The sequence below is a fragment of the Gopherus flavomarginatus genome, chromosome 9 (genome assembly GCF_025201925.1).
Source record: "Gopherus flavomarginatus isolate rGopFla2 chromosome 9, rGopFla2.mat.asm, whole genome shotgun sequence".
Taxonomy (NCBI): Eukaryota; Metazoa; Chordata; order Testudines; family Testudinidae; genus Gopherus; species Gopherus flavomarginatus.
The window spans coordinates 58,816,460-58,843,554 of record NC_066625.1 but is presented as its reverse complement, the minus strand read 5'-3'; the positions used below and the strand labels follow the sequence as shown (position 1 = coordinate 58,843,554).

General features: G+C 40.5%; 1 protein-coding gene across 1 annotated transcript in view; it reads right to left on the bottom strand.

Annotated features, from left to right (window-relative positions):
• CA12 (carbonic anhydrase 12) overlaps positions 1–27,095 on the bottom strand; it is a 30,932-nt gene that overhangs the window by 3,229 nt on the left and 608 nt on the right. Inside the window, exons 2-9 of the mRNA XM_050968714.1 lie at positions 26,589–26,803; positions 24,757–24,899; positions 20,271–20,366; positions 17,940–18,003; positions 16,564–16,721; positions 13,554–13,680; positions 3,023–3,107; positions 1,715–1,793 (exon numbers count right to left, since the gene is read on the bottom strand). Coding sequence (XP_050824671.1) covers positions 1,715–1,793; positions 3,023–3,107; positions 13,554–13,680; positions 16,564–16,721; positions 17,940–18,003; positions 20,271–20,366; positions 24,757–24,899; positions 26,589–26,803 — 967 coding nt within the window. The remainder of the gene's footprint in view (positions 1–1,714; positions 1,794–3,022; positions 3,108–13,553; positions 13,681–16,563; positions 16,722–17,939; positions 18,004–20,270; positions 20,367–24,756; positions 24,900–26,588; positions 26,804–27,095) is intronic.

The window sequence follows — 27,095 nt, the reverse complement described above, 5'->3', positions numbered from 1 at the left end:
ATCATATTCTTGATAATTATGTTATTAATAACTGTCCTCCTTCCCAGTGCTAATTCTTCAGTACTATATACCAACAGTAGTGTATGCTTGAGCTACTCAGAAGGGAAACCCAACCTGCAAAGGTCTGATCAGAACTTCCCCAATGTTCATTGGTGTTCAGATCTGGGATTGTGTTTCAGGCCCATCTCTACTATGACTGAGTTCCTGTCTGGCAAGTCATGCACGAGCCTTTCAAATTGCTGAGATGTTACGCTAGTGTCACAACTTAAGTTTCAGTAATACGGGTTCCAGGATTCCCTATATATGGAGATGGAGATTAGCTTGATTTTGTTCCCACTGAAGTCAATGATAAATCTCTCATTGTTTTCAATGGAAGCAGAGTTAATCCTTGCTAAACACTTTTGAAGATGCATAACGGACATAATGCTGGAGCCAGTGAAAACTTTTAAGTGTACTCATTTTATGAGATCTGAGACAATAATCCTAATTAAATACATTTTCTCTTCTAATAATTAAATTACAAAATTCAGACAACTAATTCATCAAAACCATCTACTATGCAATCTCATAATACGTGCTGAGTATTAGTCAATACTCATTTCATACAATCAAAAGAATCAGCTTCATGATTATAATGGAAAGCAGACTGATTAAAAGTAGTAATTGCATTATCCCCCCATCATTCAGGCACAAATTTTAAATAAAATTAGCACAATAAAATGTGAGGAAGGGTTTAGGTTGTATCTATGGAAGTCACACAAGGAGAGTATAGTTTTCTTCACCCTTTAGCAATTGACACACATAACAGGCAATGAGTCTTATACAGCAACTAGCTTAGGAGTGTTTAGCTCAAGTAGTAGAGAGACATAAATGTCTGACACTGGAGGTTCTAGGTTCAAACCCCACTGACTAAGCAAGAGGCTCTGGTTATTCTGTGCTAGCCTCTTCCCCCTAATATTTCCCACTGTTGCAGCTCCACCAATGGCTGTGCTAGTGTAGAAGACTGTCCTCTGCAATTAGCAACTATCATCTAAACCATGCTACTGGCTGATCTACGCTAGTAGGTATAGAGATCTGGTTTATACTAAAGATCCCACTGTTGGAGAAGCACCCAATTCTAATTTTTAGCAGGGAAGTGGATATAGACACCCCCATACAGTAGTGATAATGGATTAATGAATGTCTTTAGACTTCAGTGTTTTGTGGGAAATATGTGGCATGAACAGCCCATAAAGCTCAAGTTTATGATTAATTAATTAAATTAAAAAGGGCCAACATGAATTCTCAAGGTACCTTCCAGCCCTGCATTTCTAAGATTCTATGAAAATGGCCCTCAAGTCCAGCCAGAATACTGGCTGATTACATCTCTCTAAGCTCTTGTGCAAATAGACAAGCATTTGATTAGATTGCTTGCTCCAGGTAATTTAGGATAAACTTTAACAGGTGTGTAGGTTTTGGACCTTTCTTCATGTCAGTGACATTTTGTCATATTTGACACAAAAACAAAAAAGTTCTCTGACTGCTTTTCATGCTTAGGAGAAAACTGGTTTGGTTCAAGTGGGCAAGGACTACCACAGAGTGTTCTGGCTGCTTTGTTTTAAAGGTGCATCCAAGGCTTATAACTGGCTGGAGACAAGAAACATGTTGCCCAAGGCAAACGTCTCTTGATGCCAAGAATGAAAAGAGACTGCTGTGGCAGAGTAGGAATTCATACTTTAGAGGTGTTGTCATCCTCTTTGTCAAAGGCTGGCTTGTAGATGACTCTTCTGTTGTCTTCTCGTTCCTTTTTGCAACTATAACAAAATAATTATATTAGCAAAGTGAAATTGCAATGACAGAAAAGCATCAATGACTATTTAAACACAAAATTTTTCAGGATATGGAGTGATTCTTTCAGTACTAGTGCACTTTGCACCACTCACTGGGGCCAGTACTTAAAAATATGTAGAGACAACAGTTTATGCACCATACAAAGCTAGTGTTCATTACAAGGAAAAACTTTGAGTAGGCAAAGGGGAAGTAAACTACCTTGGTCTCTCCTCCAGAACTAACCCAGACTGATTGCTATAAAAGCCAAGTGCTCTCAGCATATATCTCATATAGGACTCCATTCCTTAATTGACATAACCATTCCTGTGGTAGGGATTTATTCTAAAACTCCACTCTCTTCTAGTCTGACTTCCGTTCCAACTGCATATGCACCGCAGTAGATTCAGAGAACAGCTAAAAGCAGGTATATTTTAAGCAACAGAAATGGGATCAAGGAAAGAATAAATAGAGGGAGGTGAGAGATGGCAAATGCTGGGAGAGAGCACATCATCAAGCCAGTTGTCCGCTCCAGTTAGAATGCAGAATTAGAGGAGAAAGGAGAAGCTCATTCCCTAGCCTCTACTCCCTAGAGCTGTCCAGGACAGAAAGCATTTCAGTTTGCTTTTCATAGACTCATGCCACAAGGCTCTTCCTCACTTCTGAACCTCATATCTTGGTGGGGGGCTGTGTATTAATGTGAGCACTGCTGAAGTATTTTGCAGGGCTGGCTCTAGCCATTTTGCCGCCCCAAGCACGGCGGCATGCCATGGGGAGCGCTCTGCCACTCGCCGGTCCTGCGGCTCCGGTGGACCTCCCATAGGCGTGCCTGCGGATGCTCCACCAGAGCCGTGGGACCAGTGGACCCTCCGCAGGGACGCATGCCGGAGGTCCACCAGAGCCGCCTGCCGCCCTCCCGGCAACTGGCATAGTGCCCCCCGCGGCATGCTGCCCCAAGCACGTGCTTAGCGCGCTGGAGCCTGGAGCCGGCCCTGGTATTTTGGAAAAAAACTGAGCACCTCTACAGGGGTTAGGGTAGAGGGATAGGTACATTGGGGCAAAAGTCATCTCCGTCCGGTATACCAGCATGAGTTCATACTTATTCTCTATTTTTTATGAAATGAGTTTTCACCTGCTCAGGACCACTAATTATAGAGGAGAATCAACATATTTATCATGTTTAAACAAACAAAGGTGGAACAGCAAAATCTCTTACCTCTTCTTCTTAAGCAGCCAAAAGGTTACTGCAAGCATGATGATAACTCCAAAAATGCTGGCTAACACAACTGAAAGGACAACACCTGGGAAAAGGAGGAAAATGCACAGGTTTGTTTTCTTTCTTTCTTTCATGCCCAAAGCTACTTAAAGGAAGTAAAATGGCAAACTTATTCCTTTATTAGGTAGACTTCTCAAAAGATGCAAACTTGAGGACCCCATCCTGAAATCGGATCCACACAGGCATATGTCTGTACTCACCCAGAGCCCCAAGGAGCACTGAATTGGCACAGGAGTCATGGGCTTGCAGGATCAGGGTTCTTTATGCCTGTTGTCAGTTAACATCTCTGTTCAGTACAGGCAAAATTCAAGAATCAGGCCCAAATCAGAGAGAATGCCAAACCAATTCCTGCTCTCTTTCTGTGCCCAAAGAACACAGCTGAATGTAGTCCTTGCTGCAGGTGGTGTGTTTTGCAATAGAGAATATTATTTTCACGTGTTGCTACAAAGGTTAAAGGAGGTGGAGGATTAAATCATGATATTAATATAACATTTAAAAAATGTCATTAGTTCATGTCTGTAAGCACTTTGGAGATGATGTGTTGGATAACCCTCTCAAGCTTGCGATTCTGCAGACCTGATACTTGTAAATAATTGGGGTGAGTTTAATCATCATCAACAAAGGGCCAAACACTGACTTGACATGCATATCTGCACTCCATGAAAACAGCACCTTGCATCCCTTATGCTCAACAAGAAATGGCTGCCTCTGTTCTTGCCTCTCTGGAAGTGAGAAAGGCTTTTCTTTAGGCCTGCTGCTGTTGGAGTCATGGATGTGCACAATAAGGTTTTGACAGGTTTCAGAGTAGCAGCCGTGTAAGTCTGTATCTGCAAAAAGAACAGGAATACTTGTGGCACCTTAGAGACTAACAAATTTATTTGAGCATAAGCTTGCATCCGATGAAGTGGGCTGTAGCCCATGAAAGCTTATGCTCGAATAAATTTGTTAGTCTCTAAGGTGCCACAAGTACTCCTGTTCTTAATAAAGTTTTGCTCTGCTATGGCTTCCTGGATAAAAAAACATCCCTATGCACTTTCCCACCATCTCCTCCACCTTCCAAAATGAAGTTTGTTCCTACTCTTGGCACAAGTGGTTGTAAAAGGCTCTGTATCACGCTGTTCTCAACTGGCATAAAGATGCATATGTTCAGTGCTCTTGCAGGGTTGTTGTTTTTGTTTGTTTTTTTGGGGGGTGGGGGGTGGGTGTTTTGCATCTGTTAGTGAACACTTAAAACCACAACAGGTGGAATGTGCCTAAAAGTTGTTTGAGAGGTTTTGCTGCTGATAAATGGTCCTTTTTTTAGTGTTAGAAATCTTTGCTTGGTTCATTGGCCCAGTCAATTAACTGCAACAAAAGACTGAATGGGTTTTCTATCAAAATATCACTACATCTAAACCATGGATTCTGTAACCCTAGAGACCATTCCTGGTGTGAGAACAGCTGGATGTGCTGTGGGGTACATATTCGGAATGTCTTTAAAGGAAATGTTGCTTACAAACAGAAGCTAAATTATGTGGTTGTTTGGATGGACTGGGAGACAGGAAACCTAAACTCTATTCCTGGATTTGACACTGACACTCTGTGTGATTTTTGGGCAAGTCACTTCATGTTTCCTGTTAGATGGTAATAACAATGCTTACACCATTTTGTAAAGCACTTGGATATTATGGATGAAAAGGATATTATTTGATTTGTTTTAGGTTAGTTAAATCATGCATTATAATTCAATATAATTTAGTGTTAACCATAGGGCAGGACTTACAGCAAAGAGGTACACTAGATATTGAAAGGTCACTTTAAGACAGAAATGGAAAATTGCACAGAATGAGAAGCTCAATCAATCTGAATCACAAAGATCACTGCTGTCTATATATGCTGTTAGCAATCCAACAACATACCCGTGCTCAGTCCACCATGTACTGAATCTTGACAAAATGAAGGGGGCAGGGAGGGAAAAAGTGAAAGGTTAATCACTAAGGTTACACTGTCCTATTATAGCACAGCATCCGAAGTAGCTAAGGAGGCAGAATGGCCTATGAGGGCAAGAATTATTGCTGTGTTCAGCAGAACATCAAGAAATCTGACCTGTCACAGGAAGTTGAAACTTGAGCTAAGCCCTCCCAGCCCTCAAGTGAGAGGAGAGGGAATGTTGAGGATTAAGACTCGATATTCCCTCAGTTGGTAGCTGGCCGAGTTGTATCTCACATCTCAGTTTCCTGTATGGTAGTGATCCAGGTCCTCCAAAGATACCCTCACACACCCCAAAAGAGAGGGATGTCGGGATTCCTAACACTGAAGTAAAGGAAACATCAAAGATTTTCCTTCTCTTTGGATTTTTATATAATAAAGAAGCAACAAAATGCACAAACTACTTCCCTTTAACAGTTTAGTAATTTTTTAAAAGGCACGTTTGCCCAGCAGGGCAATGATAAAAACTCTAGAATAATTACTTTGTTGCCGAATAGTGAGGGCTGGCATTATGTGCAAAACTTGGACAGTTACTTCCTGACATTTGAGTAATACAGCTTGTTTATAGTAGACCTGTTTGCATGCATTTAACTTGCTTTCTTCTTTGTATTGTATGTACAGCTAGCACTGGCTTAGCTGTATCTGAGGCCTTGGCTACACTCACACTTTACAGCGCTGCAACTGGGGTGTGAAAAAACACCCCCCTGAGCGCTGCAAAATACAGCGCTGTAAAGCGTCAGTGTAATCAGGGCAGCAGCGCTGGGAGCGCGGCTCCCAGCGCTGCACGCTACACCCGTAAGGGATGTGGTTTACATGCAGCGCTGGGAGAGCTCTCTCCCAGCGCTGCCACTCTGACTACACTCACACTTCAAATTCCAAATGTAGCCATACCCTGAGAGGTTGATTTTAGTGTTATGATGGTCTGGTAAACACATTGGTCACTTCTTGTCTATTTTGGGTATGATGGGCTTTGTAATGCTGGAGTATTTGTAATCATCATGGCAGTGTATTGGGATATTGCTCTTCTGTAACATTAACCTGTGAAGGTGCTGATGGTGACATTATCATTATTCTAAGTCCCTTCTGTCATGCAGCAACCCCTTCCTAAAGAGGCTTATTACAGGCAGAGAGGGAAGTTGCTGGGGAAGAATAAAGGCCCAGCTTCCTAGTCATATAAACAACCTTATCCCACATTTGCTGAGGTTCACCAATGTATCAGATTTTTAGTTCAAGCCTCAGTTAAGTAGGTAGAAATTAAACAAGACATGTAAGCATATTTTTGTTGGAACATATAGTGCAACACAATCTGCTCAACAACACTCAATTGTGCTGCTGTCTTTGAGTTTGGGGTAGACTGAAAAAAAAGTCAAAGTGCAGAACTGACAAAAAATTTGCAATGACCAGTGGTTCTTGTCTGTGAATTGCGTAGTTACTGAAGTAATTTATTCCCAATGCAGTCATGGCTTTGCTTACATGAAATAAGACCATATTTCCAATTTATCAGAGGGGTAGCCGTGTTAGTCTGTATTCACAAAAACAACAAGGAGTCCGATGGCACCTTAAAGACTAACAGATTTATTTGGGCATAAGCTTTTGTGGGTAAAAATCCACTTCTTCAGATGCATGGAGTGAAAATTACAGCTACAGGCATAAATATATATTGGCACATGAAGAGAAGGGAGGTACCTTACAAGTGGAGAACGAATGTTGAAGGCCAATTTAGTCAGGGTAGATGTAATCCACTCCCAAAAATTGATATTGACACCTCATCAGTTTTTGGGAGTGGGCTACATCCACCCTGACTAAATTGGTCTTCAACATTGGTTCTCCACTTGTAAGGTAACTCCCTTCTCTTTATGTGCCAATATATATTTATGCCTGTAGCTGTAATTTTCACTCCATGCATCTGAAGAAGTGGGTCTTTTTTACCCACAAAAGCTTATGCCCAAATAAATCTGTTAGTCTTTAAGGTACCACCGGACTCCTCATTGTTTTTATTTCCAATTTGTCACTGATACAATATGAAAAAACTCTTTTGTTCAGCTACTAACCTGATAAGTGGGTAGTTCTATTAATACTGATGACTTATTGTGAGAAATTAGGCAGTATGAGTCAAATGACTCCTTACTGCACAGAGCAATATGTGAACAGAGACTGAGAAGGCACTTCATGCACAACAGAGAGGCATTTGGGATCTTTTATAAAGGGAGAGATCACTGTTTTCATTAGAATATGCATTGACACACACAGTACATGCAATCAAGCAGATACTCAGAGATGTGCTTGATCTCTTGTCATACAGACTAGGTAGTTTTGGTGTTATGTTCTGGCCAGACCTCAGAACTACATTCAGAACAATAACCAGTGGAGAAGGTGAGGGAAGAAACATAGGCAATTATAAAAATAATTTCTCTTCTTCCAGCAGTGACATTAAAAGATTAAAAGATTAAAAATTCTGGTATGGATAGAAGAAATATGTAACAAAGGGTCAGTTATTTTAGATTTTAAAACTCAGGCTGTCTACTGCTAAAATGGTAAATTCAATCTTTTATTTTCAACAATGAAAAATAATTCAGTTCTTTGAAAACAAGTGAAAAAAGGCAGAGACAATTTTTACAAAGGAACAATGAAAGAGGAAAAACACATCAGGAAAGCACAAAGAGCAGTGAGCTACTAAAGAGAGGCTGGTAGTTATTTTCTGTGCTCAGAAGACTAGACAGATGAAGGAATGACTTCATGCAGATATTTTACTCTAGGTGTCTGGATATTGACATTCAACTAAGCTCATGTGGAAAGGTTTTACCATGGTGGACATAGGCCAAGACAGAAACGAGGAAGATGAGAAACAAAACCTTCCTGCTGACATATAAACTAAAAACCATCTATATACATGCAGCTGACCACCACATGTTAAAGTACAGCCCACAAAAACAGTGCAAACTTATTCTAGCTTGCAGATTGTTGTCTGGGTGGCATTTAGACATACTGTCACTATGCTGGCATTTCTACTTGACCAGAGAGCTGGCTCCAGGGTTCCAGAAGTTGAGGAATTTCCATTTTCTTTCTCATCAGTGGGAGTTTAATAGCTGTTGGGGATCTTCTTCATCTCCAGAGGAAAATCCAACAGGGGTCAAATGCACATTGTTTATGCAGCATGAGATGAATGGTATAGTAGTTTGGGATAAGTTAATTATCTTACTCTGCATGTAGTCCTGTTTGAAACAGTGGCCCAATACCATTGCCAGATAGCAGCCAACAGAGTCCAGCGCTATAGTGATTTCCTACTGTGAACACACTAAAGTAATAATCAGAAAAAATAAGCAAAGGATATAGAATCTGACCTACCTTTGGCGGGGGGAAAGATTGTGGGTGGGGGGAGGGGGAAAGCTTCAGATAACAGCGTTGGATACTAAGTGCCAAACTTGGAGCTGTGGCATCCAAATGTATATGTGCAGTTGATTATGCCAGCAAAATTTGTTATATCACCTTTGGGTTTTCATACAGCAATTTGCATGTGTAATTGGGCTTTGGGTGCTCAGCTACTTGATTTCTGTGTAATAAATACATACTTGGATTTTTAGGGCAGTCAGTCAAATTTGGAGGCTTTTAGGGTATGGCTACAAATATATTGAAAATTTTTACTCCACTGTTGTCATTGGAGATAATGCAAGGTCTATAGTGCAACGATCTCTTGATACAATAAACTGCATTTAAAAATTAACTAAAAAAATCTGAGAAAAATGCACTTTGCACACCTGGGAATTAAAAACCTTAGGTGAAATCCTGGCCCCATTGAAGTCACTGGCAAAGCTCCCACTGACTTCATGTGACCAGAATTTCACCCTATATATTTAAAACATCATGACAGTGAGTTAGGAAATTGTCTGCATCTTAAAGAGCTACCATCAAGACTAGTGAAGCCTAGTAAGTTTATAAACATGAGTTAATAGTTTCAGGTATTGCACATCCCCAGCAGCTCCCTACCTATTTGTGGTTTTACAATCTCAATTTCCTATTTAAAAACAAGAAAGTAGTTCTATCTCTCTTGTCTGTGTAGAAAAATCACAAACGGGGAAAACTATAGAGGATGAAAGAATGAAACTGGCTGTACAAATGCATGACATAAAACTGAAATATTTTCCCCTTTGTCATAGCAACAGTATGTGCTACTTGTAAGAACTGGCAAAGCATTTTCAAACAAGCATGAATTTTTGTTTTTTTACATTGACAGTGTCCTTTTAAGAAACACAGTGCTCAGTTTGCAAGGCCTCCAGCAGAACAAACTGTGGCTAGAATGAAGCTCCAAAGCAGAGGCTTAGGCCTTGGCTACACTTGAGAGTTGCAGTGCAATAAAGCAGCCCCGGGCACCCTAGCTCACTCCCCGTCACACTGGCAAGGCACGTAGAGCACTCTGACTCCACAGCTACAGTGCTGTTTGTACTCCACCTCGGCAAGTGGAATAATGTTTGCTGCGTCCCTGCTGGAGCACCGTGGCCCCAGTGTGAACGAGGTGTTGCATTACTGCACTATGATCAACCTTTGGAAATGTCCCATAATCCCCTTAAGTCAAGTGGCCACTCTTGTCATTGTTGTGAAATTGGCTGCAGGAATGTGAAAATGCCCTTTCAAAGCTCTGTTTTGGAGAAGCCTGGCTGCTTATCAGCTCCAGCTTATCAGCTCACCAGCACTATCATTTACTGTTTGCTTTGGTGAGTGAGAGAGAGGTGCAGAAGAGGGGGGTGTGAACTTACAAGACAGCATGCTGACACACTCTCGGCACCCCAAAACCCCACTCTCTCTCCCCCCACACAGGGCCAGCGCAACCCATTAGGTGATCTAGACGGTCGCCTAAGGCTCTGACATTTGGGGGGCAGTGACCGTGGCAGCCGGATGTTCAGCCACCACGGTCGTCAGCGGTATTTCAGGGCGGTACTTTCCGCTGCCTCCGTCAGGGGTGCCATTTTGGGGGCAGGACCTTCCACTGCCTAGGGCACCAAAAAGGTTGTCTGCGCTCCTGCCCCCACATACACACAGTACACTCCCTCTCACACTCCACCCCACCCCACTCCATTTGAAAAGCATGTTGCAGTCACTTGCATGCTGGGATAGCTGCCCGTAATGCACTGCAAGAACAAATTATGGTTCAAACCTTAGTTTATTTACAAATATTTTGACCTATTGCAAAAAAACTCAAGTATAGAAAAGTCACTCCATTCCCCCTATTGTCTCAAAATAGCTAGAGACCCTAATTTTTTTGTCTGTGAAGAGAATTATGAACCTCACCTGTCAGAAAAAATAGCTATCTTAGCTTTTTGTGAATTCCAGCTATTAGTAACATTTAGTGCCAGATTCTCAGCTGGTGTAAATCAGCACAGCTCTACTAACTTCAACAGGAAACTGGCCCTTATTGGTTTGAGGAATGGTCAGTCAATCTGGATTTAAGTGTTTTTACAATGTAGATCTAAATCTAATGCCCAGTGAAATAAGAGCATTATAGAAAAGGTTGAAATGTTTCAGGTACACTAAATATGTTTACAGTTGTCTGGAGCGTCAACATTCCATCGGATATGTAGAAGAGTGTCTCCTTTTCAGCAACTCACTGTTATTCAATATAACTCACTCTGTGGGGTGGAATTTTAAAGCTTCAGGACTATAAAATGAACATCATTTCTAAAGCTAGGCACTTAAAACTGAGTGGACTTCAGATTCATTCTTTATAGTCAAAATCACAGAACTGTCCTTGCAGTAACTTAGGTTTATTCGTGTATGGGCGGTTTTGGTTTTTTTACTTGCGCTTGGGCCCCAAAGACTGGGATTTAAGTTTGTACTGTTTGAGACGTTTTATCCCTTCTGTTAATAAAGATGGGAAAAAGCAGAAGACAGTTGTTTTCTAATTGTTAACTACTAACTGAGTTAGATTCAAGACTCTTGAAAGTTTTATATATTTGTAGAAGTGCAGTCATCGAGCATTTTATTTTATTGACAGGGCAGGTGTGTTATCTAATGGTTCAAAGAAGGCTGGGAGCCAGTACTCCTGGGTTCTGTCCCACTCTGGAACTGACTTCCTGTAAAACGTTGAGAAAGTCTTCCTCTTCCTCAATTTCCCCATCTGTAAACTGGAGATAATGAATGTGCCTCCAGGGGGCTGTGAAATGCCTTGAGAACTTGGGGTAAAAGGTGCTAAATAAATGCAAAGTGTCATACTGACCTCTTTCATCAAGTGTAAAACTGATTCCCCTTCACCATTAACATCTGTTAACTCTAGATACATTTTACTCATACACATACCAAAAATGTAAGGAGGTGAGACATCTGTTCTTAAACCACTGTCTCTCCTCAAGTGCTGCAAGAGAAAATAGTTGACTTCTATATGCACAGAAATGAGACCTAAGTGAACCCGAGATATATTAAATCCCTGATTTAGTTTAAAGGCACTTTTGAAAGTTCCCTGAATTGCCGTTAGCACCAAAACGCCACTCTGACCTTTTCAAATGCATCTGCTCCATAAGGGCTTTCCCTGAGAGGCAACTATTTCATAGTTCCCAGCAAGAGTGATTAATTAATTAGAAATCAGGAGACACTGTAGTATAAGAAGGCAAAGTAGCCTTTGACATTGAAGCATTGGAGAACGCAAGGTGTGGGAATTTAATGTATTCCTGGAAAATATCACAAAACTGGGAAGATATACCTTGCTATTTAACTATAATACATCCAGCCTGCTCTGTATTGTAGTTTTTTTTCCCTCCAATATAAGTATAAAAGAATGCCTAGTTAAATGAATATTAGAACTGATCAGAAAAAATGTGCTTAAAGAACAAGGAAATTGATTTGTCTATTGAAAATATTACTGTCTAGGTTATAAGCAATAGTTCAGAAAAAGGCATTTACACATTTAATAGAAGGCTTTGTGGTAGTGTTTTACTCCCATATAGTGTGTATTAAAGGGATAAAGATGTTGTTCACAGAGGTTTTAAATGCACATTTGAGTAGAAGTGGGTCCAAGCCACAACACTGAAATCTGGAGCCTCATCTGGATTTCATACACCCCAAAGTTTAGAGCTTTGCTTTAGCCCATTGTAGAGATTAGGGCCAGTGAGGAAATTTTCATGCATTTATGGGTTTGGATTCTAAACCCTTCCAAAGCCCCATGGTTTTTGGAGCCAGAGTTTTGATGCAGCCCATTAGAGGAAGGGGCTAGATATGATCAGATCTGGAGCCAAACTACCCCCAATTTGGGAGGAGTTTTTAATCTGATATTTGTTTGGACTCATCTCTATATTTCATATGTGTTTTGTAGTTGTATGTATATTTAGGGGCTTGTCTACATGGGGGAAATTGACCAGAATAGTTATTCTGGACTAATTATTCTTGAATAAAGTGAATTATTCCAGAACAGAGTTCCCCCTGTGGATTCTATTGCAGAATAGTTTATTCCAGGATAGCTAGTCTGGTCAATTTCCTGAGGGGGACACAATTTCCTACCTGTGTTTTGTTCATTTGACTAAAAGTGGAATAACAAGCAGATACAGTTGATTGAAGATTTTGTAATGGATACACTAATATGTGCCTTTATTAATCTACAGACTGACTGTTTGGCTGGATTGTTTTAAATTTCTGCAATCTGTCTGAAGATGTTTAGTATTTGACTTAGACCCATCTGCCGAAGCTATGGATTGAATGTGCCAGCATTCCAAGGGCTTTGTACAACTCAGTGATAGGCCACTTAATGGTTTTGATAGATTTCAGAGCCACACATTGATCATTTCATTCATTCATCAGTTCATTTTACACAAATACTCCAAGTAAACCATACTGATATGCAGGAAAGCTCATCATCAAAGGTGCAGGCATTTATGCAAAACCCCCTCATACACAATTGTCATTATGTAGCACTACATAATAAATACTTTAAACCAATTGTGTCTTTAGACTTCAACTTACTAGAGATGTGGGGCTGCAGTGCAGCTATGGATTATGGATAATTAGAGTTAATTGATAAAACTTAGGCTAATTAAAATGAGGAAAATTTGGAAACATGGAACTGATTATATGTGATTATAATGCCACTTAAAATAGTGACTGGAACTAAAAGATTCAAAATTAGAGAGAAAAATGGTCTAGTGTAAATAATATCAAAAATTTCTTCTCTCACTGAACATGACAAGAAGGGCTGAGGCTCCCCAACACACTTTCCCCTGCCCGATCTTCCTCACTCTACTCTCCAAGATCAAAGGATAATGACTGAGTGGGTTCTGCTCACTTGATCCTAATGGGTGACAAATAGAACGTTGTATTCACCTTATTCTCACACAATTGCTCATGTAAGAAATTTTAAGAGGAGAAAAGGGGAGACAGCAATGTAAGGGGAAATGATACTGTGTGAAAACTCCTACTGATCCCTTTGTGCCTGAATAAATCAAAGCAATGCTATAGGCACTTAGTATTCCAAATCCACTTGCATAACTATTTACTGTTTCTTTACACAGGCATTTATTTTACTTACCTTGACGGAAGGAGACAGAAACCAGCCTTTCATCAAACTCCTGAATGTGCCTGAAGTTATTAACCATTTCCAGGGGTGCGGGATCATTGGGTTGTGTGCAGTACAAAGCTGTTTCCAGTGCCAGCAGCTAGGGACAAAGCATACAATTCAGCATCCAGTGTATAGAGAATGCAAGGTGGGTATGTTTAGACATCATCTTATGCTGAAATGACACTGAGAATCAATTCCATCCAAAGAGGGACTATTTCAACACACAGAGATGGATGAAGGAGTTAGGTTCAGTTAGGCAGTAGCTACCAACGCAACGTGCTGTGTAAGCCCAAATGTCAGGTGTGCTGGAACAATTTTCATAATGGGGTGCTGAGAGCCATTGAACCAAACTGTAAACCCTGGATATAATGGAAACCATTTCAAGCCAGGGGATGCAATTGGCAGGACCCTTAGTTCCAGCACTTATGCCAAATATAATTTGATGTGCAAAACAGTGTGACCTCAATTGTCTAAAAGGCTGTTTCTCCATGTCCATATAGGAACCTAATTTAATTATGTTAGAGTAACCCTAATAATTGATATATAGCTGTCAGGAAAATGGGGAAGAGGAAGCCCTTGTTCCATTAGGACTGTTTGTAGACTTGTTCTCTGCTTGTTTTTCTTAAACCTCAAAACATAGCAAATAGATATCTGTGTATGCAAAACACCCACAAAAGTACCCAATCCCATTCGTTCCTGCTGTTTGACCTGGAATGGAATAGGTAACACATGAGTGGGTCTGATTCTAAGTTAATAAAAGGACTAGCGTAGAAAACAATAATTATTATTGAGGGAAAGTTTCCTTCCATGAAGGAGTGGTTGAAATATTAGCGCAAACAGTCCAAGTCTGAAGCAAGTAATAGAAGTAATCTTAATAAGGTGGATATTTTGGTAAGGTAAGGAATGCACACGCAGTGGTGAGCTTCATAGAAATGAATTCTCACCAAAAGGAGTGCAGCTGCTAACTTGGTCATATAGATTTCTGTGATAAAACACTTGGGATTTCTTATTTGTAAGTTACTAGCTAAACTCTTTCCACCTGATGTGGGTCAGAAGAAGCTGGTGTTTGGGGGTTATATAACTCAGTATAGAACATGTTTCTTCTCTTTTCCTGCTAGTTTATCAGTTGATGACCTGAGAGGGGGGAAAAAACTTAATTAGTTTCTAAGATGTGCACATGAAGACTAGACGTGGGTAAAAACCAGGGTAGCTTTCGTTTTGCCAAATAACCCATCGCCAGTTAGGCTTTGGTTTTGTGAAACCAAAATCAAAGCTAGAAGTTGTTCCTATCTGGATGTTACTGTTACATAGGATTGGATTAGCAATTTGTGAAAGATGCATGTAGAGAGCAAGTGCTGAAGCAAAGGAATTGACTACAAGTTTCAAACATAAATCTCTCTCTGTGTGTCTGTTTAACTGTGGGTGAAACTTTTCACCTATGATGGTTAGCAGACACAATTAAGGTGTCCTGTATCTAATTTTCAGGGGCAGTCAGGTACTTGGAAGTTCAGGTGACCATAAACTGCATCACCAGTTATTTTTATCCACAAAGCTGTGGGCACAAAAATAAAGATCCTGTTAAGGTGGGGTCTTTGCATGTCAATAGCAAACAAAGTATGATGGATCAAAGAGATTAAATAATTTTATTTTTCCCACTCCAAGATTAATTTTAATAATCACACCTTTTAGTTTTATGAGACTGTGATGGGGCTATAGAAAAGTAGTGGGAGTTAGATATATTCGCCCCAGGCTAAACAAATCCCTGGCACCGGGATAAGTAAATGGCAGCTGCTCCAGGTCAATTAAGAGCTTTCTAGAAGGCAAGGAGGACATTAGGTTGATTGGGACACCTGAAATCTATCAGGGGCTGGCTGAAACTTGTTAAAAGTGTCCCAGTCAGGTGGGCGTGCATGCATAGGCGCCGACTCCGTGGGTGCTCCGGGGCTGGAGCACCCATGGAAAAAAATTGGTGGGTGCTCAGCACCCACCGACAACTCCCCACCTCATCCCCCCCGACTCCAGCTTACCTCTACCTCCTCAGCGAGTGCGCTGCTGCATCCTGCTTCTCCCTCCCTCCCTCCCAGTGCTTGTGCCATGAAACAGCTGATTCACGGTGCAGGGAGGGAGTGCAGAGGAGGGGGAATGCAGTGCACTGGGGGAAGAGGCAGGGCTGGGGCGGGGATTTGGGGAAGGGATCCAATAGGGGGTGGGGGGGCAGAGTTAGGGTGGGGTCTTTGGGGATGGGGTTGGAATGGGGGCAGGGACAGAGGCACAGAAAGGGTGGAGTTTGGTCGTGGGGGTGTGGGGACCCACCCGCGCCCAAGAAAGTTGGCACCTATGTGCGCATGTCAGGAGCTGAGAAGAAGTTGCGCTGTAGGAGAGACTGAGCTGTACACACCATATTAGTCACAAGGAAGGAGGCCCTGAGGTAAGGGTGAAGTGGAGCATGAGGAAGTGGGGGCTGCTGTGGGGAAGTGGCCCAGGGAATTGTATGTATCCTATTCCTAAAAGGTCAGCTACCATAGCTGATATTATTTGGGTCCCTGGGCTGGAGCCTGGAGTAGAGGGCGGGCCTGGGCTTCCCTCCTTTATTACTGATAAATTACTGAGACTGGGAGACAATAGAGACGTGTGAGGGGGGGTTGCTTCTCCTCACCTCCCTCGCTGGCTTATGATGAAAATGGCTCAGTAGACTGTGACCCTTATCTCTAGAGAGAGAAGAGTTATGGGGAAGGTCACAGTGAGCCTCTGAGTCTAGGAAAATCCACCAGGAAATGCAGGACCCACGGAGACAAGGACAGAGCTTTGTCACAGAGACCTTATGGAAAACCTCCTATCTGGAATCCAGGAAATGAAAATACAAATTTAACATTCCTTAATAAACACCAAACAGATTAATTTATTAGTATTTAATTTAATATCAGACTTTAGGCTACAATGACAGGCTAAATAAGAAAATATCCGTTTTACTTAAACTTGCCTGTTCTTGTGAAACTTTTACCGGGTGTCGGAAAACTGTCCAGAGAACACTAGGGTAACAAGGAGGAGTGGTCAGGGATCCTTCATAGCGATAATACTCATCCAGTTGGTCAGGAAGCAGTTCTTGGATGTCAAAACCTGGGACTAGAGCTACCTGGTCTGAAAGAGAGAATCCATGTTAATTCCGTATTATTAATCACAGTTCTCTCAGTGCTAATCTACTTTGCAACATCATGACTTTCTACTGGACTGCATTGGTTTGCTGTATTTCTCTGCGTAGGTGAGTCCCAGTAGGGCAAATTTGTTTTCAGCAAGCATTCTGAGCTCAATGGAAAAGAAAAAAAATGTACTTTGATAGATGCTAGACTCAATTTAATATAGAAATGTAATTCATTAAACCACTTCTAAATTTGTTCTTATACAAGTCTGACATGTTACACCTGGACACCAAACCAGGGTTGTGATTAATGAGGAAAGTTGCTCTTTACTATTGAGTGCACTCTGCTCAGGAGCACTACTGGATGAATTTTTTATAAGCAGTGCAGGCAACTACCAAATATTAGACATTTAGAGGTTGTCTACACTGCAGTCAGAGGTGTGATTGCAGCTTCGATAGGTGTATTTGTGCTAGCTTTAATTTAGCTAGCATAGCTAAAACTAGCAGAGAGGACATGCCTGTGCAGGCTTCAGCACCATGCTGTACAAGTACACCAAGGAGCCTGAGTATGTACTCAAGTTGCTAACCTGCACTGAAGCTCATGCTGCCGCATCTTCACTGCTATTTTTAGCTGTGGTAGCTAGATTAAAGCTAGCATGGATATACCAAAGCATGCTGCAATCACACCTCCAACCACAGTGTAGACCTATGTGTAGAGGACTTGGGTTTGAAATTCTCTGTCTGCTATTCATAATGGTTTGAGCGTGTTTTGCCACTACGCTGAAGAACTTCTTGTCAACACCAAGTGTTTCTATACATCTTGTCAACATTGTCTGAATTTTACTGCATCCACCAACAGCTTTTTTAAAAAAGATACCTGAGGAAAAAATCTGGTGAGTTCTGACCATTTGCTTTCTGGGAGTGAGCACACCAGTGATCATTATTTGCATAAATCAGCTATCTGCATACTAAATTGAGTGGCAAGTAACCAAAGTAACAGCATATGCAAGTCATACAACCCAGTTAGGAACATGTGATACTAATGCACAGAAGTTTACCTAAAGCTAGCTGTATGATGCCCTTAACAGGAGTGCACTGTACTTGGAACCGTTCTGAAGCAGTTTTGACAAAAGCATGACATGCCCTGCATGAGTCCCATCAATGATAAGGTTCTGATACATTCAGCCACTGTTGATCTTTTGCATACAACAGCCACTCACCTTTGTATTTCACGTTCTGGAAATGACTGAAGATCTTTTCATAGGATGGATTGAATGGGCCTATCTGTAAAAAATAGACTGTTAACAGCTGTCCAAGTAATCAGGACTCTGTATGCATAGTCTTAAATTTTTCAGACAACTGATGTTTAATATTTGATTGACAGTGTCATCTTTTAGTGAAATTTTCCATCCAACAACACCAATACTGATGTAATAACGTAGGCTGATGTAGAAATTAAGGCTGTGCCCTGGGATAGTTTTGTTTAGTCTGTCCCCTCCTTCCTCTCTCTTTCAATACACTCTTACTCTCTAAAATAATAAGCTGCAGCCTGGGGGTATTTGATTTCTTTATCACACTACACAATATTAAATTGTCATAATTATGGCTTATCAGTTATGGCTTATCATTATGCAGTATGATGAATTAGAAATTTAAAAACCTTAAATAACTGAAGTGTTCAAGGAGAAATATTTTGCATTAAATCAGTTCAATGATTATTGTATGTGTTAAGTAAATTGAGTTGTATACTAATGATTACAGAATAACTGGGTAAAATTTAAAGGTCTGTTACAAACAGGAGGTCAGACGAGATGATATAATAGTCCATTCTGCCCTAGGACTCAATGAATAACAGTAGTCTTAAACTAAGTGACCAGTAATATCTGACTGTAGGATAAATTTCCAAGGTGTATAGCTGCACAACTCTCATTAGCTGAAACGCCACATGATTCTTCAAAAAATATAACCTCTTAGGTCTTATCTTGCAATCCTTTATATAGCCAGGGTTGGTCCTTTACTGCAGAACTGCATTATGGAGCAGAAGACTTCAGACCAGGAAGGTTTTAGATGAAGCCTACATTCTTTATTCTATAACACACCTTATTGTGTGTGTTTGGAAAAACAGGTAGCCTTTTAGTGGCTAGCCTGCTGTGCAAACAAATGGAAGCCTGTTTCCTTTGAGAACTTTATACATCCTAATTCTACACTGACAGGCTGCTCAGATCATGCATGGGTTTCTAGTCATAGCCATAGGTAGCATGTTTTGGGTTCTCTGTTGCCAAACAGAAATCGTTAGTCTGCTGCTTGCAATTCAAAATAAAGAATGACACTGTTAAAAGGGCAGGACCAGTGGTGAGGGTCATACCTCTAATATCCAATAAGAGATTGGCTGCTATAACTTCTAATCAGTGCCTGTTTTTTTAATAATTTGGAGCTCATTCTCAGCAACTCATCTGGCAACCAGAAAAAATTGTGTCCTAAATTCAGTTTTGAAAGCCACCATGTTTCTGAAGTTGTCAGATGGAAATAAATAAATAATGTCAAATTTGGAGATGTCCTTATTTGATTTTTAAGCAGCATTATATAATAAGCATTTTGTAGAAAAACCAGAAGCCTTCTGACAGATAGTTGGGTTTTCAAAGAAACAAAACTTTTCTCAGAAAGTGTCTGCATTCCTTGAACACTTTCAGGTTTTCAATGGAAAACTGAAAGTTTTTGGGTTTTCAGTTTTGTTGACAAAAAATCAAAATGTTCGTCGGGGGAAAACACATTTTCCAATCCGCTCTACTGTGAAGTTCATTAGCTCAGTGCTGAGTTTATAGCTCGCCTTTTTTGGTCACATTTACACAAAGTAATTGGAAATGTTTGCCTGACAGAGTTACAGGAGGTTCCATCAGATTGCTGACTGGGTTATTTAATTGCCTCTGTGTCAGGGTTAGGTGTGGAAATCTGTCCCCCTGCTGTGTTGAAAAGTGCACTAATTTACTTGTCTCATAATTTTTTTGTCACCACCAGTTTCATCGATACAAAGGAACTGTGTGCCTGTGAAGTACTAGTTGTGAAGGGTAGGGTCACATCCTAGTCTTCTATAATTAATTACCTGTGCCAGGGTTCTGCCTGGTGACCCCTGCTGTGTTAAACAGTGTTCTGTGCTACATGTACAACAGCCGTTACTATCTGGGAATATTCAAATGTGCAGACTTGATCTCCACTTTCTACTATCATTTGTGAGAAACTCATTTGCTCCTTAGTCTGTAGAAAGCAAATTCAAAAGGATATGAATATGCCTGATGTTATTTCATTTTAAAATATGAGAAAATATTTAGTCTTTTCTCCTGCACTATACACCTAGTTCACAGAAATATAACTGAGAGCAGAATCTGACCCTATATGTGTGTGTAGGTGGAGTGGAAGAGAGAGACCATATAGTCAGACATGCCAATATTGATGGTCTCCAAGTTAATCCTAGTCATCTCATTGTACTTAAAGCTTACAGATGCTTTAATTATAGCATTATTAAACATGAAAAAAGCACAAGGCAGGCATCTTACCTCAATGAGAATAGCCAAAACTGCTAGCCCATCTGATTTGTCTATTGCTGCTGTTACATCGGGATATTTGTCAGAGTTGTAATGTACAATATGTAGCTACAAAGAGGGAGAAGTAATGGTATAATCACCTCTGGCTCATGGTAGCATTTCTGTTGTCATAATACAATCCAGGGCTCTAGACACCACAACATAAGGCCTCCCAGCACCTTTCCCTTTAGCAGTGGCAGGAGGCCCTTTTCCCTTTCAGAGAAGCAAAGGCAGTGTTATGGTGCTGCCTTCTTTCACTCATGATTGGCGGGGATACCCTCTCCTCCACAGAGAGGCAGAGACAATAGTAGGTGTTCTACCCACCCCAAGTACTTGCCACAGTAATCAAGGTGTATCTTCTTGGGTGGGTATGATGGGCCCCCTGTGCTCTTCTCCTGTTGCACAGTCCTCTGCTGGGGTGGATTTGGTGGGAACCAGAGCAGCGGCTCTTGGGGTTAACCCCCATTGAGACTCATGGTACAGTTTACCCCTTTAAGAGCTATTGTTTCAGACTGCCTGCAGACTCAGGCAGATGTCACTGCATCAGTTACCCTGGATTACATTTTCAAGATTTTCTTTGTGACCACGAGGACTAGAAATTTTCTTTCATTTAAATTAAAGATGAGATTGTGATCTAATCACACAGTGCCAGAAATTACTGCCTTCGGCATGGGCCTGTGGCGTCTATGCCTCATAGTGACCCCGAGATTGGTCATGGAGAGGCCAAGTCATTTTAAAATAATCCCAGACCAAACTTGAAATGGCCAGGTGAACATACTTACATGCACATCAATCATGCATAAAAATTCACTCTGATTTTTTTTATTGTACTTTAATTACATTAAAACACCTGGCCTGTGATTCTTTGTCATCAGAAATAGAACAGTTTTAGAACTGCCTTGTAAAGTTAAATATTTTGAACAAGAAATGTTAACAGGATGAAACTGAAGCTGTCAGTGTGGAAATATAAATAAATAGGCTGCAAGAGAGACTTAGTTACACAGCTGGAATGGGGTCTACCAACAGCACTGTTATTTGTGCTTATTGGAGAACTACAAAAGGGACATGGAAGAGAAAGGCATTTAAAATTAAGTCCTCTAAATACCCATGTTTAACAAATATTCTGATTTTTTTATAATCACTTTTTAAAACAGTTGCAAAAAAGGTTTTGGACCTATTTTTGTACCATTAAAGTAGATGGAAAAATTCTAATGATTCAGATCAGGCACTCACGTAGTAATTTGCAAGAGAGAGCAAGTGCATGACAAGTGACAGTACTTAGTCTCTCAGTTCACAGTGATTCGGGAACATAGAAATCTAATACTGAATTTTGATATGCTTACTGTTTTCAAAAGAGAGTCAAGAATTTAGTGTAAATAGTGAGCTCAGTTTATTGTTGCTAAGATTCCCAGAGACCTCATGTATAGGTACCTATCAATTAAAGATTATTAGTATTAACAAAATCATGTTCTGGAAGCTGATGCTTGGTTTGGTCTTGCTTGATGGATAACGCTTTAACAATCTGCAAGTTTTCCACTAAAACATCAGATGAGCATTCGGAATTCTCTGATGGAAGCCTGACTTACTAAGCTTTCCCCTGGGTTTTGCTATGTACCTTAACTTGCTTAACATGAGCTTTTAGTGTGTTAATTGGATAATATTGTGGTTTGGCTCTCTGATATAATCTTGGATAGCTGAGCAAGTCACCAGCTGTGCAGTGATTTCATGTTAAAGTGTGTGAATTAAGCCAAAACGAGAGTGGCTACACCCTTGGTTACTACATGTAGGAAATAGGCAGTTATTAAACTATGCACCTAACTTGTAGTTGGCTATGAGCCAGATTTTTCTTTTCTTTTGCAGCAATATAAATCCAGAGGAATTCTATTGAAGTCAATGGAGTTAATCTTGAGTCACACTGGTGCTAGTGTGAGAGGATTCTGGCCTCATATCTCCTCCTGTCCACTCTAGGGGCAAACAGCATTGTTCTGTGCCTGTCCCAAAGCCATTTATTACAAACCAGAAAATTTCCTGGTAGAAGTCTTATGAATTAGCATATGAATGAAGTGGCCTGAGATAGGCATTAACTCCTCACTCTGACAACAACAAAAAACCTACCAAGACAAAGCACTGCATTGTACATACAAGTCTTCCCATGTGGAGCGTATGAGAGAACAAATCACACATGAGAGGTTGGTCACATTGCTTAATGCACTGCTGTAAAGTGATCAGCTGTTACAGTAATGAGCATGGTATAAGAACCTATATTGAATAGAGTAGGCAAAGATACCAAACAATCTAGCACTCCTGAATTTAAATTTAGGAATGCAAGTAAAAATACTGAGGTATAGTTGTGTCTCGGAAATTGGAAGGTTAAATTCCTTTTAGAAACAAGTCTCCATAACCAGCTAACTTTTATATACGTCCAACCGAATGAGCTTTCATTAATGAATTATGTTTGACTGGATTTCTCCAACTTCACCCTTGCAATGACTTGGTGTGTGTAGAGCAGGGATATAAGGTAACAGACAAACTTATTCTGAAAAATATTTGAACTGCACAGAACCCCTTTCCATAGCCACTACAGAAGGGGAAGTCTTCACTTTTGGAGTATGCCTGTGAGAAAGAAATGGCCTTTCTAATAGCTTCAGCAAAGGCTATGGGTATTGTCCTTAGCCTAGAATTGTACCTTTAATCCTACTTCAATTTCAGATAGACTTGTAATTACTCTGGGATTATAAATTGAATAAATTGAGCATATAATTATTCATTGCTAAATCAGTGTTGATTACTAAAATAGATTTCCATGAATTGTGCTGTATGCATTTAGAACTGATTGTCACTGTTACAGACCCCTCCTGGTCTGTGCAAATGCACCCTCTCTCAGACCTCAAGCCATCAACGCTCTTCGGGTGGGTTCATGCAATTCTCCCACTCTCAGATCAGGCCTTGGACTGCCATTCCCAGGTGCTAACTGCGATTACCTCAGCAGGCCTGTTTTATAGTTCATAGCTGCAGGTCTGTTAATGCCAAGAACACTGACGGTGGTATCCGGTAATCAGACAGCCATCTTAAAGCCAAGCATTATTTATTTAGAACAAAACCATTGCAGGGGAAAAAAATCTTAAAACAATAACAGATTATGCACACATCTAGTTTACCAGGTGCCTGCCTATCTGAGCAGTCAGGATGCTGGTAGGTGTAAGCATCTTACAGGCACCCAAAGACACCTATAGTTTGTGTGATGGTTTCTTCCCATAACTCACCAAACATTTCTCCCCACTGCTTCAGGGAATGACTCCTTTACAAGCTACTCAGTCTCTTCTCAGAGACTGTGTCAATTTTAAACTGTTTTGTAGCTCTTTGATCTGTTAGTGTCCAGAACTGGCAAAACAACAGTGCAACTTCGGATTGGAGCCTGGAAGTAGGTCATTTTCCTGTAATTGCCTCACAGATATTTTTGGAGTATGCCTTATCTAGATCCATTGCGTTGCTTCCCTGCTGTTTTTCCAACAGCCCCCTATTAAGCTAGACTAATACATTATACAGGAAATTCTATTAAACCAATCTAACTATATAGAACCTTATGTTGCCAACCAGCACCCAGATGTTATTCACGTAATGATTACATAGCACCTCCACATCTGCTACATTGAACCCAAGCAGAACTGCACAAAGACTATTTGAGCTTGTCATGCAACAAAGAGCATAATTACACATTGTTACTTAAACAGTGGTCTGCATCATCTCTAGTCTCCAGTTAGATAGATAGGTGTTAAGCAGCAGAATTTAGAGTATATGCATGGTACAAACATTTTAAGTTTACATGTATGCGAACCTCTAAGCAAAACACTTGGATCAATTTTGAAAGGCCAAACATTTTGATTCAATGCTTTCTCAGTGATTTAGCAGTTGGTGCTGCTTTTCAATATCTATTCCTAAATCAGTATGACAGAATCAGGAAAGGTAGAAGTGGAAAAGACCTACTAAATCATTCTTAGTCCGATGGATACATCTATATAAAAGCTATCACAAAGCATGTCAAAACAGTGAGATTAAGCCTCACAAAACACCCTTGTTGGAGCTAATCACTATCCCCAGTGTGGAGCTATTGAGGTTCCAAGAGAATACATAACTTGCTTAAAGTTACAGAGCAAGCCAGTGTCAGTACTGAGAGTAGAACTCAAATCTTTCGATTCCCAGTGTCATGCGATAACAAAAAAGCCATACCACTTACTGAGTCCAGCCTCAATCCAGAGCATCTTGTAGCATCTTGATATAGGATATATTAAATATTAAGAGCATAAATGCTTAAATTAGTGCCTGTGTGCTTTCTTTGGCAGAATGTTCCTATACACAAATGGTGAATACATCAACCACTGCCTATACAAATTTTAGCTTTGAAATAGTGGGAACTGTCTAACTTTCCCTTCCAGGTTTCTCTGACTTGAGACCATCTTACCTCTGCTGCAAAATGCCTCCCACTGACTGTGTGCTCTGAGCCTTCTGGCTTGTTCCTGTTTCCCCAGTGAAGGTGAAGCTGAGTTGCAGTGTATTGGAAAGGGAGGTTTCTGATGTGCATGGTAGGAAACAGACTCATTCTTACTGCAAATAGACCAAAAAATATGGGAGAAGATTAAATTTGCTGTGTTGATGCACTTGGTCCACAGAACTAGTGTGTCTGACTTTATTGGATACAGAGAATTAGAATAGCAGAATAAAACATTCAGGCTCTTAACCCAAAATCCAGCACATGCCGTATGTTCTAGTATCTGGAAGATGATCATTTCTAGCAATCTTTGGAACTTTCTAAGCAATTTAAGGGAGTGAAGAACAAGGATCGGAAACCTTTGGCACACAGCCCGCCAGGGTAAGCACCGTGGTGGGCCGGGCCGGTTTGTTTACCTGCCGTGTCCGCAGGTTCAGCCGATCGTGGCTCTCACTGACCACAGTTCACCACTCCAGGCCAATGGGGGTGGTGGGAAGCTGTGGCCAGCACATCCCTCAGCCTGCCATAGGTTGCCGATCCCTGGTCTAGAACATTTCCCCCCTATATTCTTGTAGAATTTAATACATGACTTGTGAATTGAATGGGAGAGTTGTGTAAGCAGTTTTCAGCAAACTATCCCCGATGACTCCAAGATCTCTTTCTTAAGTGATAATCACAAATTTAGACCCCATCATTTTATTTGTATAGTTGGGATTATGTTTTGCAATGTGTATTACTTTGCAATTAACAACAATGAATTTCATCTGCCATTTTGTTGCCCAGTCACCCAATTTTGTGAGATCCCTTTGTAATTGTTCACAGTCTGCTTTGTATTTAACTATCCTGAGTAACGTTGTATCATCTGCAAACTTTGCCACCTCACTGTTTACCCCTTTTTCCAGGTCATTTATGAATATGTTGAACAGAACTGGTCCCAGTACAGTTCCTTGGGGGACCTGGCTATTTACAGGTATGGTACAGAGCATGTTTATCCCACAGAAACAGTGAGAAAAGAGAGGTTTGCCTGTCAAGCTCCTTTTAACAAAGAATGCTGGGAAGGGGTGAAGTCTGAGGTATTTTATAATGCAGATTTTTTTGACGCTTTGGCAGTACTGGGGAAGGATGTGCTGCAGGAGAGCCTTGCTGCTGTTCTCGTTCGTAAGTCTTTAAGTTGTTTCTAGAAAAAATTGTGGGGAACTGGCTTATAAGTATTCTACTTTGTGGCATTGAAATATTCTGGAGTTTTAAGAGATTGCTTCATCTTTGTTCGCATCCCTATTGTTGTTGGTAGGGTATCTTGTCTTAACGCTACAGTGGAGAGCGCTAGGCAAGTGTGTAAGGTGATCCTAATGGTTATATATGTCTTTCTGTCTCACATTTAAGGACGTTCTCTATCTTCATTCAAGTGGTAGAGGCATTTGCTGAAACTCCCAGGTTTGCTTGATTTTTGTCTTAAATTCAGTGAACCACTTTTTATCTTTCCAGTTGATTACAATATCTATTAAGGGTGACTTCTTTTCACTTTTTTCTAAACAAAGCTTCAAATTCTGTTCCTATTTCTGAATATTTTAACCAAATTAATAAGAAAAACTTTTCACAAGCGTAAGTTAATCTAAAGTGCAACAGCTATATTTATGGTACACTGATGTGTGTTTTATAATTACAAGTTTCTTTAGATAGTTATCTAAGATGTTTGTATTCTATTGCAAGGGCTTGGTTGATCACTGCCAATAATATAAGAAATAAAATGTAAGTCCAGTAACTCTTTCTTTCAAATTCTCTTGCTGCACATCTGGTTTCCTTACCTGAATGACCATTATTTGTCAACATAAAGTGGTCAGTGGAGGACACATTGTAGCCTACAAGCTCTAAAGGTAAGAGAGTGGTATCATATTGGAGAATATCATTATGAAAATCTATTGGAGACTGGAATACTCCTCCACAAAATGGATACTTCTTGGGCCAAGTTTTCTCTCCATCAGGACCTGGGAATGTTAACAGAAGAGACAGGTTTATCAATCTTTGTTGTCATCTTCACTGGTACTTTTCCTACATGCTAGTAACAACTGGTTTGGATAATATAAGAATTCCCCTGTTTCCCTGAATATTCACCCAAAATCCAGAACAGAATCTAACTGTCCTTTTATCTATTTGAAATGGTGAGATCAACTGTTTCTCAGTTTCACACATTCAGGCCTGGTTTACACTAGGCGTTTATACCGAATTTAGCAGAGTTAAACCGATTTAACCCTGCACCCATCCACACAACAAAGCCCTTTATATCGATATAAAGGGCTCTTAAAACCAATTTC